At 46.2% G+C, this 19,519-nt stretch overlaps 1 protein-coding gene across 2 annotated transcripts in view; it reads right to left on the reverse strand.

The window, feature by feature from the left end:
• SLC38A10 (solute carrier family 38 member 10) overlaps nt 1-19,519 on the reverse strand; it is a 68,210-nt gene that overhangs the window by 18,780 nt on the left and 29,911 nt on the right. The window contains exons 13-15 of one of the 2 annotated variants that reach the window (XM_077253364.1): nt 16,764-16,931; nt 16,050-16,502; nt 13,059-13,148 (exon numbers count right to left, since the gene is read on the reverse strand). In XM_077253364.1, the coding sequence (XP_077109479.1) occupies nt 13,059-13,148; nt 16,050-16,502; nt 16,764-16,931 (711 nt within the window). The remainder of the gene's footprint in view (nt 1-13,058; nt 13,149-16,049; nt 16,503-16,763; nt 16,932-19,519) is intronic. The other variant, XM_077253365.1, reaches the window with a different exon arrangement.

The raw sequence follows: 19,519 nt of genomic DNA on the forward strand, positions 1-19,519 counted from the left end.
ATACAAAGAAAGTTAGCTCCTCCCCTGCAGTATACACCCTCCTGCTGGCCCTCAGCTAACCAGTTCGGTGTAAAAAGCAGTAGGAGATCAGTAACAACATATTAGCTTACAGCATGTCATATTATATATGAGAGTATAGCATATCGGATTATAAACAAACAAGCATAAGCCAATACCAGGGTGGGAGCTGTGTCCCCCAATGATTGGCTCGGAGAAAAAGATTTTACGGTAAGTAAACAAAAATCTCCTTTTCTCCTACGCCTCATTGGGGGACACAGACCGTGGGACGTACCAAAGCAGTCCCTGGGTGGGGACAACGTCAGATCAGGCCCTGTGTAACTGCTACTTACAAGTGCGCCACCGCGGCCTGCAGAGTCCGCCTGCCCAGAGTCACATCTGTGGAAGTCTGGGAATTATAATGCTTCAAGAATGCATGCGGACTGGACGAATCCGCAAGCTTGCAGGCGTGTCTTGTTGACGCCTGGTGCCTATAACCCACGATAGACAGGGAGATAGGCTGTCATCTAACACGGAAGGACTCCTGGATGGTGAAGGAATACACCAGGCTAAATGGCCGATGGAGACGGCCAAACCCTTCCTGTAAACGTCAGGAAGCCTTCCTCTTACTGTTAGGAAACCCAAGATACAGTGTCCAACCTTCGGAAGGACGCCGTCCTCAAGACGTACCTACTCAGAGCACTCGCTTCGTCCGGAATATGGGGAACTCATTCCATTTTGTGGAGTGGTGCCAAAAGAGATGAGGGAAGAACTATGCCCTCATGACAGTAGTAATACAATACCACCTTGGTAACTAGGGACAGGGAAGGCTTGAGGACAACCTTGCCTTGAAGGGAATAAGAGAAAAAAGTCTGAAAAGACCCGTTAGCCCGAAGACTCGTCAGGATGAGGATATCGCCGAGAGAAAAGGAAGCAACCTTCCCTAATAGAATAGATCCCAATGATCTAACGGTATGCAATAGGGAAGAACTACATGTGAAAAACATCCTGCGAGGTGGTCCCTACTTGCAGTTTTGTTGCAGAAAGACAGAAAGCTACCAGCTCCGCAAGCGAACTGACGTGGTCAGTGCGGATTTCCGAGGACCACTGGGGCCCTTTCTGCTTCTGAAAAGCTTTCGGAAGTGGAAACTGGTACCACGGAATAACCGGAGCATGCAGTGCGAAGGCTTCTGGATCTCGAGGCCGACCAACAAACTCCAGTACACAGGCGATCAGTCAGGACGCCATCCGAACTACAACTGTAGAGCTCCAGTGAAGGCGGGTCTGATGGAATACTTCCGGTGAAGTTCCCACTCACTTGAGGTGAAACCCTGATGGCTAAATATGTTCGCAGCCCAGAGTTCTCCTGGGATATGTACTGCCAAGATCACCGAGTGATAGATCTCGGCCCATGTGAGGTACTTTGGCCATGGTGCTTGAACGTGGATACTCGCTAGATGATTGACGTATGACACAGCCGTGGCGTTGTCAAATTGAATTCGGATGGGTTGACCCGCCATAAGGAGTGGACCTACTATAGGACTACCCTTGAGATCTCCAGAGCAATGATCGGGAGAAGAGGACTGGCATTGGAAGTTACCAGTAACCATGGAACCGGAAGAAAAAACTCCGGATGAAGAAGGAGCTCAGAGACTATCGTCTGAAAGGCTGCTTGACTTGCTGAAAACTAACGGAGCGAAGGAAACTGCTTCCATTGTCGTCTCCGTTTTTTTTTTTTTTTTTTTTTTGGAACCCTCCCAGCAAATCGAATGAAATGAGGGGATGAGTGAGCAAGAGCGCGAGCTCCCTGTTGAAAAACCATGACCTTGTCTGGAGGAAGATTTACCACCCTTCTGGAAGAATACTGGATCATCCTCAAAGAAGGATATCTGCTGGGCTGGAAATGAGGAGTTGTCTAAGTCTAGCCACCAGCCCAGGTGAGAGGGTATCGCAAGTGATATAGACGACTTAGCGTAGTCCTGCAAGGGCGGGTAAACAGTCGGCCAAACAGGGTAGGACGGCCACACCTCTAGGTGCAAGATGACAGCCGCCATGACCCTTGCGAACACCCTGGGTGCGGTAGCAAGGCCGAAGGACAAGGTCGTGACTTAAATGCTGTTCACGAATGGAAAAGCAAAGAAATTTTTGAAGAGGTTAGGCATCCCGAATGTCGATGGATGCCAGAAACTGCACCTTTTGTGTTGAAGTAATGGCTGAGCGGAGGAGACTCCATTCGAAGAAAAAGAACCTTGTGAAAAGATTGTTAGAAGTTTGAGGTCCGGGATCGGTCCTACTTCTCGTTCCCCTTTTTAGGAACCAAGATCCCTTAGATCTAGACTGTCCTGGACAGCCCTTTCACTGTTGGTCGGGGCTGCGGGAACGTACGATTCTTCGTTAGTCTCCCGCTCAAAAATATGATTGACCAGCTGAACTGTCTTCAGGAAAGGGATACTGGTGTGAATCAAAGTAGTTAAGGACTCCAGCAGGAGACCGTTGCTCTAGCAATCCATGCGGCGGATAGGGAGGTTAAAGGGCTGGACCCGTAGCTGCCAAACGGAACAAACCAGATGTGCTATTTGACAGATCGTGGTATTTTTAATTGAGGACATATCGGGCAGGGATACTGGTAGGTAAACCACAGGGGATTGTACCCGGTTAATCTGCCGAGTGACAGAATGCGCCGCTGCTTCCAGCAGGTCATTGCAGAGTTAAAAATTAGGAGCCTCTTAACAAGGAAGTGGAGAGGGAACATTCGCCTACTTGCATCTTCTGTTAAATAGTGGTGATGCAGAGGGGGTGCTCAGACGCCCGAAAAAAGGGTGCCTCTGTACATCCACAGAGTTCAGGTCTCCGGGTGGACAGGACAGGTTGTTTGGCGTTAGGCCTGGACCTTCGTGTGCCCGTCTGTTGATGGTGTGGGGAGACCGGCGCCCTTTAAAGTGCCTGTCGCCCTTAAAAATCAGACCAGGCATAGCGTCCCACGTAGAGGCTTCTGTCCAGTGAATCGCATATCCGGACTGGATGGCAAAAGCTCTACGAGGGAGTTTAGACTGAGGGAACTTGTTACACTGGGATAAACTGGGATCAGCGGCAGAGGGCTCCTCATTTATGACCAATTTCGGATTGGTCATGGTGCCCTCCAGACCAGGGAATACTGGTCGTGTGCCTTTAAGACCAGGGAATACTGGTCGAGTGCCTTTAAGACCAGGGAATACTGGTCGTGTGCCTTTAAGACCAGGGAATACTGGTCGTGTGTCTTTAAGACCAGGGAAAACTGGTCATGTGCCTTTAAGACCAGGAATTACTGGTTGTGTGGCTTTAAGACCAGAGAATGCTGGTCGTGTGCCTTTAAGACCAGAGAACGCTGGTCGTGGGCCTTTAAGACCAGGGAATACTGGTCGTGTGCCTTTAAGACCAGGGAATACTGGTCGTGTGCCTTTAAGACCAGGGAATGCTGGACGTGTGCGTTTAAGACCCGGGGATACTTACTGGTCCCGTGTCTTTAAGACCCGGGAATTCTGGTCACGCGCCTTTAAGACCAGGGAATACTGGTCACTTGCCTTTAAGACCAGGGGATACTGGTCACGTGCCCTTAAGACCAGGGAATACTGGTCACATGCCTATAGACCAGGGAATACTGGTCACGTGCCTATAGACCAGGGAATACTGGTCACGTGCCTTTAAGACCAGGGAATACTGGTCACGTGCCTTTAAGACCAGAGAATACTGGTCGTGCGACTTTAAGACCAGGAATACTGGTTATGCGGGTTTAGGTAAAATCTCGCAGCGAGCGAGAAGCGCCAATTCAGGGGGCGGAGCCACAGGCACGACGTGGGCGGAGCCTCGAGACTTCCATGAATAGGCCCCAGCCGGGGCGTAAATTTCTGCAGCCGGCGTCAGCGTAGAAGTTAGGGGTGGTCACCCGTTGCTCGAGAAAATTGAGCGCTTCCGCGTCAGGTGAAAAAACGCCAGGAAAAAAGGCTAAGCCGCCTTGAGGCGACACAGTGCGCTTCTGCGGTGCGGACTACACATCGGCCGAAGCCGGGAGCTAAATTTTTTAGCCGGCTGGAGCGTTACCTCAGGGAGGTGGCCACAGGGAAGCCTGAGACTGCCTGTGAATATCCCGCTGCAGAAGCCCATCGCTGGCAGGATCCACTTACCAACGGTGCGCGTCCCGGCATGGAGCCGCCGCGGATGTCGGGTATTGCAGCGTGGACGGTACAGGGATAGAGAGATAAACCTCAATCCATCATCCCTTTTGTTAGGGAGGTGGAGAGGAACCGTCCGCCTCCTTGTGCCATCCGCTTTCACAGTGGTGGGACAGTGGGGGCTGCCCGGACCATGGAGGGGGGCTTCTGTACATCCACGAAGTTCAGCCCATCGGGACCATGAAGGCATTTCAACTGCGGCCTAGTCCGGCTGCAAAAGCCGGGGACTAAATTTATGGAGCCTGCCTGTGGAGCGCGTCGGCGGGCCGCGCGCCGAATGATTGCCGCTGGCGTACCGGCCAGTGGCACCCCCAGGACCGCATTTTCCACGCAGTCAGCGTGAGGAAGAATGGCCCCCGAGATCTGCAGGGCGCCTCTCGTCCCAGACGAGAAGCGCCGATATAGGGGGCGGGGTTCTGGCCGTGGGAGGGATCTGCCCACTGCGGCCTACTCCAGCTGAAAAGCCGGGGACTAAATTTTCGGCCTGCCTGGCGATGCGCGGCGGCCGCAACGGAGCGACGCTTCCCCGACCGCCGGCGCCACTCTCCAGGGGCTCTGCCGCAAGGACCGCCGGCGCCTGCCCCATAGAGGCCACTGCGGCCTACTCCGGCTGAAGAAGCCGGGGGCTAAATTTATTTGGGCCTGCCGACGATGTGCGGCGGCGGCCGCGACGAGCGCCGCCGAGCACCACCGACCCCCGGTCGGCGGTGCCTCTCCCTGGGGACCCGGACCGCATCGCTGCCGCTAAGGGGGAGCAGGGGGGAGTCCCCTGAAGGTACTTACAGCCGCCATTGTCCCGGTTCTCACAGGTGTGTGGGCGCTTCTGTGAGGATGTGAACTCAATCCATGCACCCTGGATGGGGATGGAGAGGCCCCTGATGCATCACGCTGCTGTAGCAGAGGGGGGCTGCGGCACAACATCCCCTCCGGACTGCATTCTTCTCCAGATTACATTGCTGTAATGCAGGGTCCTGGAGGGGGTTGGGGGAAATCGGGACCAAAGAGGAACCGTTGCCCTGGCGCAAACTTTTCGTGCGCCATACGTCGCAGGAGAGGGACGGGGAGGTATACTCGCCGTGCTCGCCTGTTGTTGGTTCGGGGGAGAGCGGACCTTATGAAAAAAAGGACCCGTCGCCCCCTTCACTCCGTTAAATAAAAAATTAAAAATTTACATAAAATTAAAAAATCAAAAATTAAAATAAAGTTGGGGTCTTGGAAAAAAGACCCAAGTGCCTCCTACAGACACTAAGCAAGAACTGGTTAGCTGAGGGCCAGCAGGAGGGTGTATACTGCAGGGGAGGAGCTAACTTTCTTTGTATTACTTAGTGTCCTCCTAGTGGCAAGCAGCATAACACCCCACGGTCTGTGTCCCCCAATGAGGCGTAGGAGAAAAGGCGCATCTAAAAGATGCGCCGATTCCGGCACTTAGCCCCTCTCTTCCCACTCCCGTGTAGCGGTGGGATATGGGGTAATGAGGGGTTAATGCCACCTTGCTATTGTAAGGTGGCATTAAGCCCGGTTAATAATGGAGAGGCGTCAATAAGACGCCTATCCATTATTAATCCTATGAAAGGGTTTAAAAAAAAAAAAACACACACTAGAAAAAATTATTTTAATGAAATAATGACACCCACTTTTTGACCATTTTTTTATTTAACTCTCAATCCACCAGAAGACCCTCGACCTGAAAAAGAAGTAAAAAAATAAAGCAAATTCATACTCCCTGGCCCTGTCCGCAGAAATCCATCGAGGGTCCCACGAAGATCTGCCATGGAGAACAGACACATCCGGAGATGTGTCTGCTCTCCACGGCTGCAGCAACACACTGACAGGAGCTATGGCTCCTGTCGGTGTGTTACTGCGCATGCGTGAGAGTTTACCGGCGTTCATTGACCCCGGTACTCTCGCTTTACGGCAGTGCTGCGTGAGAAAGTTCACACGCAGCTGTACTGCCGTAAATAGAGACGCCGGAGCCGCTGAACTCCGGTAAAGTACGCAATACACTACCAGGAGCGAAGCTCCTAGCAGTGTATCGCCGGAGAGCAGGCGATCAGCGTGGGACACTCGGTTTTGGATTCTGCGGACAGGGAGTATGGATTTGCTTTTTTTTTTTTTTTTCTTTTTGGATTTTTTTCTAGGGGCGAGGGCTTCGCGTACCTGTATGTGCTGTATGGTGAGTATATACTCTATGTTGTATGTACTGTGTGTCATGTATGTTACGTTTATTGTATGTGTATTGTATGTGTTATGTGTTACTTACAATTGTGCCAAGTCGCCGGACACAGGGACAACTCTCCCATCCTAATACCGGATGGGAGTAGTAATCCCATACGGCGACTTAGCACAATTGTAAGTATGTATGTATGTAAGTAAGTATCCATGATGACAGCCACACTCCGCCCACGCACTTCCGCCCACGCACTTCCTCCCGCTTCCCCGCACTTCCTGCTGCAGCGGTTTCTACACCCAAAACCGCAGAAAACCCACAGATATTTTTTCATCTGCGGGTTTTACTGCGGGTTTGACCCTCACAATGGAGGTCTATGGGTGCAGAGACGCTGCAGTTCCGCAGAAAGAAGTGACATGCTGCGGAATGTAAACCGCTGCGTTTCTGCAGCATGTGCACAGCGGTTTCCATAGGTTTACATGTAATTGTAAACGCAATGGAAACTGCAGCGGACCCGCAGCGGCAAAATCGCTGCGGTTCCGCGGTAAAAACCGCAACGTGTGAACATGGCCTAACTTGTGCTCAGGACCCGGGCATACGTTCCGTGATTGCCCATATGCAGAACATAACAAATATTATGGCCAGAGCTCCTTGGAAATGACAGAAAAAGATGTCACCAGAGGTGCAGATATTGTCAAAAAAGTTGGCACTGATGAGGTGATAAGTCATAGTAGCAGTCAACATGCTCCAGAGACTGAGATATTACTAACGGATGCTGCACTACTAGGACCACCACCAGCCACTGAAGAAATACCTAAAGTACCACCAGCCATTAAAGTAAGATCTAAGCACTGGTCAGCCACTAAAGTAAGGCATAAAATGCCAGTTACTAAAGAGAGACTTAAGGTGTCCAGAAAACCTGTTGCCAAACCGTCCAAGCTTCAGCTCAGCACATCTGTAGAAGCAGATAAACTGTCCGCAGTGTCCAGTGTGGATGAGGAAGGTTTTGTGACTATAAAAAGAAAAAATGCCTTTGTGGATTTTTCCAGAAAATTCACAACAGTCCAGAAAACCTCCGAGCCTCCATTGTTGGCGATAAGTCCTGGACGTTACTATGTACTGGGAGAAGAAGACAAAGAAGAAGAGGCACAAATGGAGCAAGGTCCTTCATACACCATAGAACATGTCTCTGATGAGATGGATCCTGATCCTCCTGTGTCCACAAAGAGATGGGGCACTGCAGGTGACAGCAGTGGAAGGAGGAAGAAGACCAGAAAGTTTAAGTAATCAGGATGCGGCTGAGAATAAGCTCCATTAATGTGAACAGTGTGAGGACTGGTAGCCGGCGGCAAGAGATTTACCAGCGTTTGTCTGATGAGAGATCAGACGTCTTCTTCTTGCAGGAGACGTATCTGAAGTGCAATGCCCAGGTGTATGCAGCCAAGAGAGACTGGAGACTGGGTAAGTCATTCTGGTCTTTCGGGCTAGAGAGAAATGACGGTGTGGGGATCCTCTTTAATACCATGGATGTCCAAGTGGACAGAGTCCTGGAGATTTGTCCGGGCCACTGTCTGATGCTGGACTTTACATTGGATTCTATGCATTATAGAGCAATAAACATTTATGCTCCGCAGACTAGGAAAGAGAGTAGGGAACTGTTTAATCACATGAAGCCATATTGCTTTACCTCTAAAGTGTTTATATTATGTGGGGATTTTAATAATGTATCTTGTAATGTGGATAGATCCAGCAGTCACAAGAAACTGCAATATGATGAGCCGTTTCTTAATAATATAATCCAGCAGGCCCATTTAGTAGACCCTTATGGTTCCTATTATACCAAGATGACATACACATACCATAAGGGGGTAATGCCAGCAGAATAGACCGGGTGTATATAAAGAGGGAGGCGAGATGTTCTCAGTACAGGTCCAGCCCTCTGGAGTTCTCTGACCATTGTATGGTGAGTGTGACGCTTGATCTGGCCTAAGCTATGGTCTGTGGAAAGGGGTATTGGAAGGCGAATAGCTCTGTGATCCAAGATCCACGGTTCAGAGAGGCCTTTACCACCTTCTATAATGATCGTAGGACCACCCAATGTATGTGTGATGACACAGCCGAGTGGTGGGAGACCATGAAAAGTGATATCAAGCAGTTTATTATACGAGCAGCCGGGAAACATAGTAATATGGAGTATATGAGATACTCTGCCCTGAGACTGCACCTGAGCCGGCTATATAGCAGGATGAATGGTGGTGAGGAGGTGGACGGACGGAGCGTCAGCCATATAAAGCAGCGAATGAGGGAGCTGCAGTACGATCGCCTCAAGTCTCTCAAGGCAGAGGGACAGTTTGATAATTGGGGCATTCATAACCCAGATCCCTTTATTGCCTGTAAAAACAGGGTCAGTAAGAAGCTAATCACTGGCTTGTTGGATGAGAATGGGGTGGAGCAGTCACAGCAGGAGAAAATCCACAAGATCATTGGTGATTATTATAGAGATCTTTATAAAGGGTCTCATATCAATAAGGAGGACATTAAAGCCTATCTGAAGGGGGTGTCCCTACCAACACTAGATCCCGCGCTGACAGCTAGTATGGCCGCTCCCATAACTAAGGAGGAGGTGAAGAAGAGCATTGACTCCTTAATAGTGTTGAGCATTCCGATACCGCAAGTATCGGGTATCGGCCGATATTTGCTGTATCGGAATTCCGATACCGAGATCCGATACTTTTGTGGTATCGGGTATCGGTATCGAAACAACATTAATGTGTAAAATAAAGAATTAAAATAAAAAATATTGCTATACTCACCTCTCCGACGCAGCCTGCACCTTACCGAGGGAACCGGCAGCATTGTTTGCTTAAAATTCGCTCTTTAACTTCCTTACTTGAAGTCCCGGCTTGTGATTGGTCGCGCGCCGCCCATGTGACCGCGACGCGACCAATCACAGCAAGCCGTGACGTAATTTTAGGTCCTTCAGGATTTTAAAATTACGTTCCGGCGTTGTGATTGGTTGCGTCGCGGTCACATGGGCGACGCGACCAATCACAAGCCGTGACGTCACGGGAGGCAGGACACGCGCGCATTTTAAAATGCGCGCGTCTCCTGCCTCCCGTGACGTCACGGCTTGTGATTGGTCGCGTCGCCCATGTGACCGCGACGCAACCAATCACAACGCCGGAACGTAATTTTAAAATCCTGAAGGACCTAAAATTACGTCACGGCTTGCTGTGATTGGTCGCGTCGCGGTCACATGGGCGGCGCGCGACCAATCACAAGCCGGGACTTCAAGTAAGGAAGTTAAAGCGCGAATTTTAAGCAAACAACGCTGCCGGTTCCCTCGCTGAAGTCCAGGCTGCGTCGGAGAGGTGAGTATAGCAATATTTTTTATTTTAATTCTTTATTTTACACATTAATATGGTTCCCAGGGCCTGAAGGAGAGTTTCCTCTCCTTCAGACCCTGGGAACCATCAGGAATACCGTCCGATACATGAGTCCCATTGACTTGTATTGGTATCGGGTATCGGTATCGGATTAGATCCGATACTTTGCCGGTATCGGCCGATACTTTCCGATACCGATACTTTCAAGTATCGGACGGTATCGCTCAACACTACTCCTTAACGGCCAACAAAAGCCCGGGGCTGGACGGCCTGACCAGCGAGTTTTATAGAGAGTTCAGGGACTTATTAGCTGCGGACCTGGTGCAGGTCTATAATGATTGCCTCTCTGCAGGGAAGCTCTTACAGTCCCAGTATAAGTCTGTTCTGGTTCTTCTGGCAAAGAAAGGAAATCTAAAAGACATAAAGAACTGGCATCCATTGTCTTTGCTGAACACGGATTATAAAATTCTGGCCGAGATCTTGTATTATCGGCTGAGTGAGGTGGCGGGTGAGCTCATCATCGCCAACCAGACGTGTGGTGTGAAGGGTCGGACGATAGAGGACTTATTGCTGTTGGTGAGAGAAGCTGTGACGTACATTAAGCAGCACCATGTGGGGGCTTATATTGTGGGCTTAGACCAGAGTAAAGCCTTTGATAGAGTCCATCATGACTACCTGTATCAAGTCTTGTTGCAGTATGGCCTCCCAGTGCGGTTTGTGCAATGACTGCGGTTTCTGTATAAGGGAGCTATAAGCCTGCCTCTAATTAATGGTCACTTGGCCGAGCCCTTCACGATCATGTCAGGGGTGAGGCAGGGATGTCCTCTTAGCCCATTGTTGTATGTCTTCAGTCTGGATCCTTTTCTCAGAAGGATCACAGGGATTTCACAGGGCTGAGTTGCCACCTGCAGAGTATGGTGGAGGATGTAAAGTTCTGTGCCTATGCTGATGATGAGTCGGTTGTGATATCTTCTAAAGATGACTGTGTGGCTCTACAGCAGGAGATCACAGCCTTCTCCAATGTATCTAAACTCCGCTGTTAACATGGAGAAGAGCGAGGCGCTGTGGTTGGGAGGTGACCATGATGTCTTCTCTGTGCCCTTCAGAACAGTTCAGGGTCAGATAAAGATTCTAGGAGTTGTGTTTGGTGCTGTAGATGATGGGAATGTGAATTGGGAGGAGAAGCTGGTGGTGTGTGAGCGGAAGGTGCAGAGCTGGAAACACTGGAAGCTGACATATCTGGAGAAGATCCGCCTGCTGAAGACCTTCCTGCTCCCCCTCTTCCTCTATATCAGTGTGGTGTTCCCGATGCCAGATACGCTGCTCCCTAGACTTACCAATGTCGTCTTTCACTTTTTGTGGGTAACAGAGTGAATGTGGTCAGGAGAAACATTGTCTCATTGTCTATCTCCCTCATAAGGATGGTGGTCTCTCCATGCCTTGTCCAGAGCTCTTCTTTAATCTTTTGTTTCTCATGAAGAATTTTTCGTTTTGTAAGAATTCGGAGAAGGTGCCATGGTCTTGTTTGTTTAAGAGCCAGATCCAGCAGTTTGTGTCTGTGTGATCAGTGGGGGACCCCATCAAGAAAATCTCAGGAAGAATAAAGAATAATGTTTCTTGGTATGGTGTCCACATAATAAGAAAGGTCATCAGATGGAGGATCCTGTATGATGACGTCAAGCAGCTCAGTAGAAAGGAGTTGTATAAGAATGTCCTGTCTTCTCATTTCAGTGTCCAGGTACAACTGAGGGGCGCCCCAAGTGTAGATGTAAAACAGGCTGCAAGAAACGTGCTAGATCCCAGAGTTCCCCCTCATATTAGAGATGTAGTGTGGCTGGCGCTCCATGGTAAAACGTACGTTAGAGATAATCTAAAGTGCAGGAATGTATCAGACAGATCCTGTCCCAGAGAAGAGTGACTCCATATACTGGAGACGATGGAGCATCTGCTGTTAGAGTGTCCCTTTAGTATGCAGGTATGGGAGTCTGTGTCCTTGTCCCTAAAGTTACCGCACCTGGTGAGACAGTCATATGGTACGCTGCTGTATGGAGACTTCCAGCCTGAGCTTAGGGCGTATAACAGGAGCTCCCTGTATATAATAAATGTGGTGACCATCTACCACCTGTGGTGTGCGCCTGCTCATCAATAAGGAAGTCCTGTCCTGTGATACTGTCAGGTATAAGATCCTAGAAAGTCTCAAGGCTGTATATAAGAAGGATATGAAGAGGAACCCAGGTAATGTGACCTGGAGGAACATACATGTATCGGGATTTGTCATTGCTATCGTGTAAAGTGATGTAACAACACTATTTATTTCCTTTGTTATTTATTGTCTTGTGATTTTAATGTAATATATTTGTAATATATGGTTGTCAGTTTTAAAATAAAAAGATCATTATAGTAGTTATATTCTTGTACATAGGGGCAGTATTATAGTAGTTATATTCCTGTACATAGGGACTGTATTATAGTAGTTATATTCTTGTACATAGAGGTAGTATCATAGTAGTTATATTCTTGTACATAGGGGGCACTATTATAGTAGTTATATTCTTGTACATAGGGGCAGTATTATAGTAGATATATTCTTGTACATAGGGGGCAGTATTATAGTAGTTATATTCTTGTACATAGGGGGCAGTATTATAGTAGTTATATTCTTGTACATAGGGGCAGTATCATAGTAGTTATATTCTTGTACATAGGGACAGTATTGTAACAGTTGTATTCTTATACATAGGGGCAGTATTATAGTAGTGGTATGCTTATACATAGGGGCAGTATTATAGCAGTTGTATTCTTATACATAGGGGCAGTATTATAGTAGTTGTATTCTTATACATAGGGGCAGTATTATAGTAGTTATATTATTGTACATAGAGGTAGTATTATAGTAGTTATATTCTTATACATAGGGGCAGTATTATAGTAGTTGTATTCTTGTACATAGAGGTAGTATTATAGAAGTTATATTCTTGTGCATAGAGGTAGTATTATAGTAGTTGTATTCTTGTACATAGGGGCAGTATTATAGTTATAATATTCAGTTGTCTAGAAGAGCTGAGTACCAGTTACTTAGGTAGCTTCAATAATTGTCATATTGGTTGCCAGCAACTTTGCCTTTTTACTAATTTGACAGAAAAGTAAAACTCAGATAGTAAAAGAATGAACTTGACTTTGGAGTGCCATCACCGTGGCCGGAGCAGAACGGTGTGACCAGGAGTCATGCTCGGCAATGCGGAAACCTTCTCACAGGGCTGAATGTTTCATGGCAGGGTAGACGTAGAGAAAAGCACCAACCTTCTTGATTTTCTACAGCCTTCATGTCGACATTTCTCACATCACGCTGCTCCGGTCCGGTGTCGCCAGGTGGCTGCTCTTTCTTCTCATCTGGAAAGGCAGTGAAAAGGTCACAATCAGAGCAGCCGGCTCTTCTCCATGCGCATCTAATCTTGTTAAAGGGAGCAGAATGTGCACGGAGGGAGGAAGACACGCAGACAGTCATGAGCTAGAGCTCCCCCTACTGAAGAAAAGGGGCACAATCATTTCCTTTTAACCTCTTTTCCGCAGCGGCCAATTTTCTTTTTTGCGCTTTTGTTTTCTACTCTCCTTCTAATATTCTTAACTTTTTCTCTTTATGCTTGGAGGTGTCAATCTACCATACAGTGTACTGAGCAACAGTAAGAATTTTAAAGTAAAAAAAAAATAAAAAATTGGTGGAATTGCATATTTTATTTTAATTGTGTGTGTGTGAGGGGAGGGGGTCGATTTTACTGTTTTTTTTGAGCAGTAAAAATTAACTGGCAATATAATTTTTCAGATCAGTACAATTAAGCAATAAAAAAAATATAAATTTGGTTATTGTACAAGTGGTGAAAAAAAAACCAAAACCCTGAAATTTATGAAAAAAATAAACAAATTTGTTTGCGTCGCTATTTTTTGACACCACAAACACTTGCTTGTGTTTGACTTGTGTTTTGACCAATTTATTGGTATCATTTTGGGGTAGGTACAAAATTGTGATGACTTCTTAATGCTTTGTTGTTGTTTTTTCAGGGAGGAGCAGTGACAGAAAAATCTTGACTTTTGATTTTGTTTTTTTTCAGGCTGGACTTTTGCGCACGGGGCAATACCAAACCAAAAAATAACAAACAAAAAATCAGGGTGCAGGGCCCCTCAGGTATGTACCAAACCTTGTCATAGAAGTCCAAAAATCAGAGGCAGCACACCATTCTGGATAAAGTTATGAAGGTATTCAAATTTAATAGCCCATAATGGCAACGTTTCGGCCCGTGGAGAGCCTTTCTCAAGCAAAGTGACAGTGTACAGACATGGTATTTATGTTATACAACCAATTAAACATACTTAATCTCATTTGTGCAAAAAAGATATAACAAATCTTGAGAAGCTATACATATATATATATATATATATATATATATATATATATATATAGTGCATATAGTGAACAATATAAGTGCAAGTGTAATAACGTGCAATACAGTGACATATATTTAGTACAAGAATAAAAACTATATCTGAATGGGCTTTTATGGTGGTTCTCATCTCCCACATTTTTATGGAGCTCTGGTTGGTGTTTCCCTGGGGTTACCTAGGATGCGATCGTGTCTGTCACAGGGCACTGGTCTCCCTTGGATCCCTTTATGGTGTGTAACCAGCCCAATGGGGGGGTGTACGTTCCATTATGGGTTAACTATGACCATCTCCTCTAATGCTGGGTTCTGAACCTATTCTGTGGGAGTTATCCAATAGGAATATACACATTTAGTTGTAACGAGAGTGTTTATGCTCCTTTAAAAATGTATTTAATTCCTTTGGTTATTTACTCCATTGCCCAGCAGATGGCGCTGTTACAATCTATGCTCCATTACTAGTGTTGAGCGATACCGTCCGATACTTGAAAGTATCGGTATCGGAAAGTATCGGCCGATACCGGCAAAGTATCGGATCTAATCCGATACCGATACCCGATACCAATACAAGTCAATGGGACACCAAGTATCGGACGGTATCCTGTATGGTTCCCAGGGTCTGAAGGAGAGGAAACTCTCCTTCAGGCCCTGGGATCCATATCAATGTGTAAAAGAAAAAATTAAAATAAAAAATAGGGATATACTCACCCTCTGACGCGCCCTGGACTTTACCGCCGTAACCGGGAGCCGTTGTACCTAAGAATGCGCGCTTGAAGGGCCTTAGATGACGTCACGGCGCTCTGATTGGTCCGTAGCGGTCGCGTGACCGCTACGCGACCAATCACAAAGCCGTGACGTCACCTAAGGTCTTTCAAGCGCTTGAAAGACCTTAGGTGACGTCACTGCTTTGTGATTGGTCGTGTAGCGGTCACGCGACCGATACGGACCAATCAGAGCGCCGTGACGTCATCTAAGGCCCTTCAAGCGCGCATTCTTAGGTACAACGGCTCCCAGTTACGGCGGTAAAGTCCAGGGGCCGCCGGAGAGGTGAGTATATCCCTATTTTTAATTCTTTCTTTTACACATTGATATTAATCCCGATACCGATTCCCGATACCACAAAAGTATCGGATCTCGGTATCGGAATTCCGATACCGCAAGTATCGGCCGATACCCGATACTTGCGGTATCGGAATGCTCAACATTATCCATTACCAATATATGGGTTGTTATTTACTCTGACGGTGTGAGGTCTCTCAGTGCGAGCTTTCCAGCAACCAATATGGTGCTGGCTCTGCAAATTGTCTTCCACACATGCGCGGGCTGACGGTGATTTCCTGTACTACATTTTTTTTTTTTCTTTCGGACATGCGCAGTTCAGGCAGCAGGACGCCGAACACGGCGTGTACACATGATTACAGAATGGGGTGAGCCATGAAATGATTTATGAAATCCAGCTGTGTGTAGATTATCAAATAACGTTGAAACAGCTATTGCATGTTGTTTTCATTTATATATGTCACTGTATTGCACTTTATTACACTTGCACTTATATTGTTCACTATATGCACTTTATATATATTGCTTCTCAAGATTTGTTATATCTTTTTTGCACAAATGAGATTAAGTATGTTTAATTGGTTGTATAACATAAATACCATGTCTGTACACTGTCACTTTGCTTGAGAAAGGCTCTCCACGGGCCGAAACGTTGCCATTATGGGCTATTAAATTTGAATACCTTCATAACTTTATCCAGAATGGTGTGCTGCCTCTGATTTTTGGACATTATATATATTTTATTTTTATTTTTTTCAGTCCTGTACTTTTCAAGGTGGACAACAGCACTTCTGCTTACCTTCTCTGAGCTGCTTCTCGAGGACTCTCTCGGCCAAGGCAAGATCGATTTTTGGCGGCTCTCCTGCTACAATTTCTAGGTTCTTGAAATCATCAGCTTCGGCTGCTTTCTTTTCTGGCTGCTGCTCTCTGTCTGCTGGCTGGACACCCAGATCTTCTTTTACCGGATCCTTCTCTGGCTCCTTGTTAGGTAAGCCCTCCTGCTGTGGGGGTTGCTGGGGAGCTGCGGCGTGGTCCTTCTCCACCATTTCTACTGGAGGTTGCTCTTTTAGTTCAGGATTACCTTCTTTATTTTCAGTCTGTTTTCCATCCTTTGGAGCAACAGCGATCTCATTGTCTGGCAGGTTCTTCTGCTGGGACTCCTCCTGGTCCTTCTGTTCGTCTACATGGACTTCATCCCGTGGGACAGGAGGTTCATGTCTATGAGCTTCACCGACCGGGACAGCAATGCCTGCTAACCGGGAGAAGAAGATGAGAGAATGATCAGGGTGACACCACTCTAAGTTCACCGACTGTGTCCATACCTGGTCACACACTAACTGGACACATTTAAAAGGGAAATAGTTATTCTCTGTTTATACATTTTCATGAGTATAATAGGGCCATAAAGATTCATAGAAAGATGCCCTGGAATAATTTCATAGTGAATACAAGTATTTACTACTAAAAACAGACGTATCAGGAGAGCGGAGAAGTCTTCATGTATGAATGGTACCTTGGTCAGGTCTGTCTAGTTGTACTTCTTGCTGTTTCCTCTTTCCTTCCTCCTTTTGTGGAACATCAATAGGCCCCTTAATCTGAGGCTGCTCCACCTCTACCTGCTTTGGAGGGAGTTTAGGTTTGTCCCGCTCATCTTCTGGTTCTTCCACAATTGGTTTCGGGACTGCAGAAAGGAGAAAGGGACATTTTTTAAATTCCAACTGTGAAGGCAGCAGAATAGTGAGTGCAGCTCTGGAGTATAATACAGGATGTACAGGTGCATCTCACAAAATTAGAAAATCATCAAAAAGTTAATTTATTTCAGTTCTTCAATACAAAAAGGGAAACTCATTATATAGAGTCATTACAGAGTGATCTATTTCAAGTGTTTATTTATGTTAATGTTGATGATTATGGCTTACAGCCAATGAAAACCCATAAGTCATTTTCTCAGTAAATTAGAATACTTTATAACACCAGCTTGAAAAAATGATTTTAAAATCCGAAATGTTGGCCTACTGAAATGTATGTTCAGTAAATGCACTCAATACTTGGTCAGGGCTCCTTTTGCATCAATTACTGCATCAATGCAGCGTGGCATGGAGGCGATCAGCCTGTGGTACTACTGAGGTGTTATGGAAGCCCAGGTTGCTTCGATAGCAACCTTCAGCTCGTCTGCATTGTTGGGTCTTCCTCATCATCTTCCTCATTACAATACCCCATAGATTCTTTATAGGGTTAAGGTCTGGTGAGTTTGCTGGCCAATCAAGCACAGTGATACTGTTGGTTTTTAACCCCTTCATGACCTTGCCGTTTTTTGCAATTCTGACCAGTGTCCCTTTATGAGGTAATAACTCAGGAACGCTTCAACGGATCCTAGCGATTCTGAGATTGTTTTTTCGTGACATATTGGGCTTCATGATAGTGGTAAATTTAGGTCGATAATTTCTGAGTTTATTTGTGAAAAAAACGGAAATTTGGCAAACATTTTGAAAATTTCGCAATTTTCACATTTTGAATTTTTATTCTGTTAAACCAGAGAGTTATGTGACAAAATAGTTAATAAATAACATTTCCCACATGTCTACTTTACATCAGCACAATTTTGGAAACAAATTTTTTTTTTGCTAGGAAGTTATAAGGGTTAAAATTTGACCAGTGATTTCTCATTTTTACAACAAAATTTACAAAACCATTTTTTTTAGGGATCACCTCACATTTGAAGTCAGTTTGAGGGTTCTATATGGCTGAAAATACCCAAAAGTGACACCATTCTAAAAACTGCACCCCTCAAGGTGCTCAAAACCACATTCAAGAAGTTTATTAACTCTTCAGGTGTTTCACAGCAGCAGAAGCAACATGGAAGTAAAAAATGAACATTTAACTTTTTAGTCACAAAAATGATATTTTAGCGAAATTTTTTTTATTTTCCCAAGGGTAAAAGGAGAAACTGGACCACGGACGTTGTTGTCCAATTTGTCCTGAGTACGCTGATACCTCATATGTGGGGGTAAACCACTGTTTGGGCGCACGGCAGGGCTCGGAAGGGAAGGAGCGCCATTTGACTTTTTCAATGAAAAATTGGCTCCAATCTTTAGCGGACACCATGTCGCGTTTGGAGAGCCCCTGTGTGCCTAAACATTGGAGCTCCCGCACAAGTGGCCCCATTTTGGAAACTAGACCTCCCAAGGAACTAATCTAGATGTGTGGTGAGCACTTTGAACCCCCAAGTGCTTCACAGAAGTTTATAACGCAGAGCCATGAAAATAAAAAATAATTTTTCTTTTCTCAAAAATGATTTTTTAGCCCACAATTTTTTATTTTCCCAAGGGTAATAGGAGAAATTGGACCCCAAAAGTTGTTTTCCAGTTTCTCCTGAGTACGCTGATACCCCATATGTGGGGGTAAACCACTGTTTTGGCACACGTCGGGGTTCGGAAGGGAAGTAGTGACGTTTTGAAATGCAGACTTTGATGGAATGCTCTGCGGGCATCAGGTTGCGTTTGCAGAGCCCCTGATGTGCCTAAACAGTAGGAACTCCCCACAAGTGACTCCATTTTGGAAACTAGACCCCCAAGGAACTTATCTAGATGTGTGGTGAGCACGTTCAACCCCCAAGTGCTTCACAGAAGTTTACAACGCAGAGCCGTGAAAATAAAAAATCATTTTTCTTTCCTCAAAAAAGATGTTTTAGCAAGCAATTTTTTATTTTCACAAGGGTAACAGGAGAATTTGGACCCCAATATTTGTTGCCCAGTTTGTTGTGAGTACGCTGATACCCCATATGTGGGGGTAAACCACTGTTTGGGCACACGTCAGGGCTCGGAAGGGAAGTAGTGACATTTGAAATGCAGACTTTGATGGAATGGTCTGCGGGCATCACATTGCATTTGCAGAGCCCCTGATGTGCCTAAACAGTAGAAACACCCCACAAGTGACCCCATTTTGGAAACTAGACCCCCGAAGGAACTTATCTAGATGTGTGGTGAGCACTTTCAACCCCCAAGTGCTTCACAGAAGTTTATAACGCAGAGCCGTGAAAATAAAAAATAATTGTTCTTTCCTCAAAAATTATGTTTTAGCAAGTAATTTTTTATTTTTGCAAGGGTAACAGGAGAAATTGGACCCCAACAGTTGTTGCCCAGTTTGTCCTGAGTACGCTGGTACCCCAAATGTGGGGGTAAACCACTGTTTGGGCGCACGTCGGGGCTTGGAAGGGCGGGAGCACCATTTGACTTTTTGAACGCAAGATTGGCTGGAATCAATGGTGGC

This window comes from Ranitomeya variabilis, chromosome 4 (genome assembly GCF_051348905.1).
Source record: "Ranitomeya variabilis isolate aRanVar5 chromosome 4, aRanVar5.hap1, whole genome shotgun sequence".
NCBI classification, from domain to species: domain Eukaryota; kingdom Metazoa; phylum Chordata; class Amphibia; order Anura; family Dendrobatidae; genus Ranitomeya; species Ranitomeya variabilis.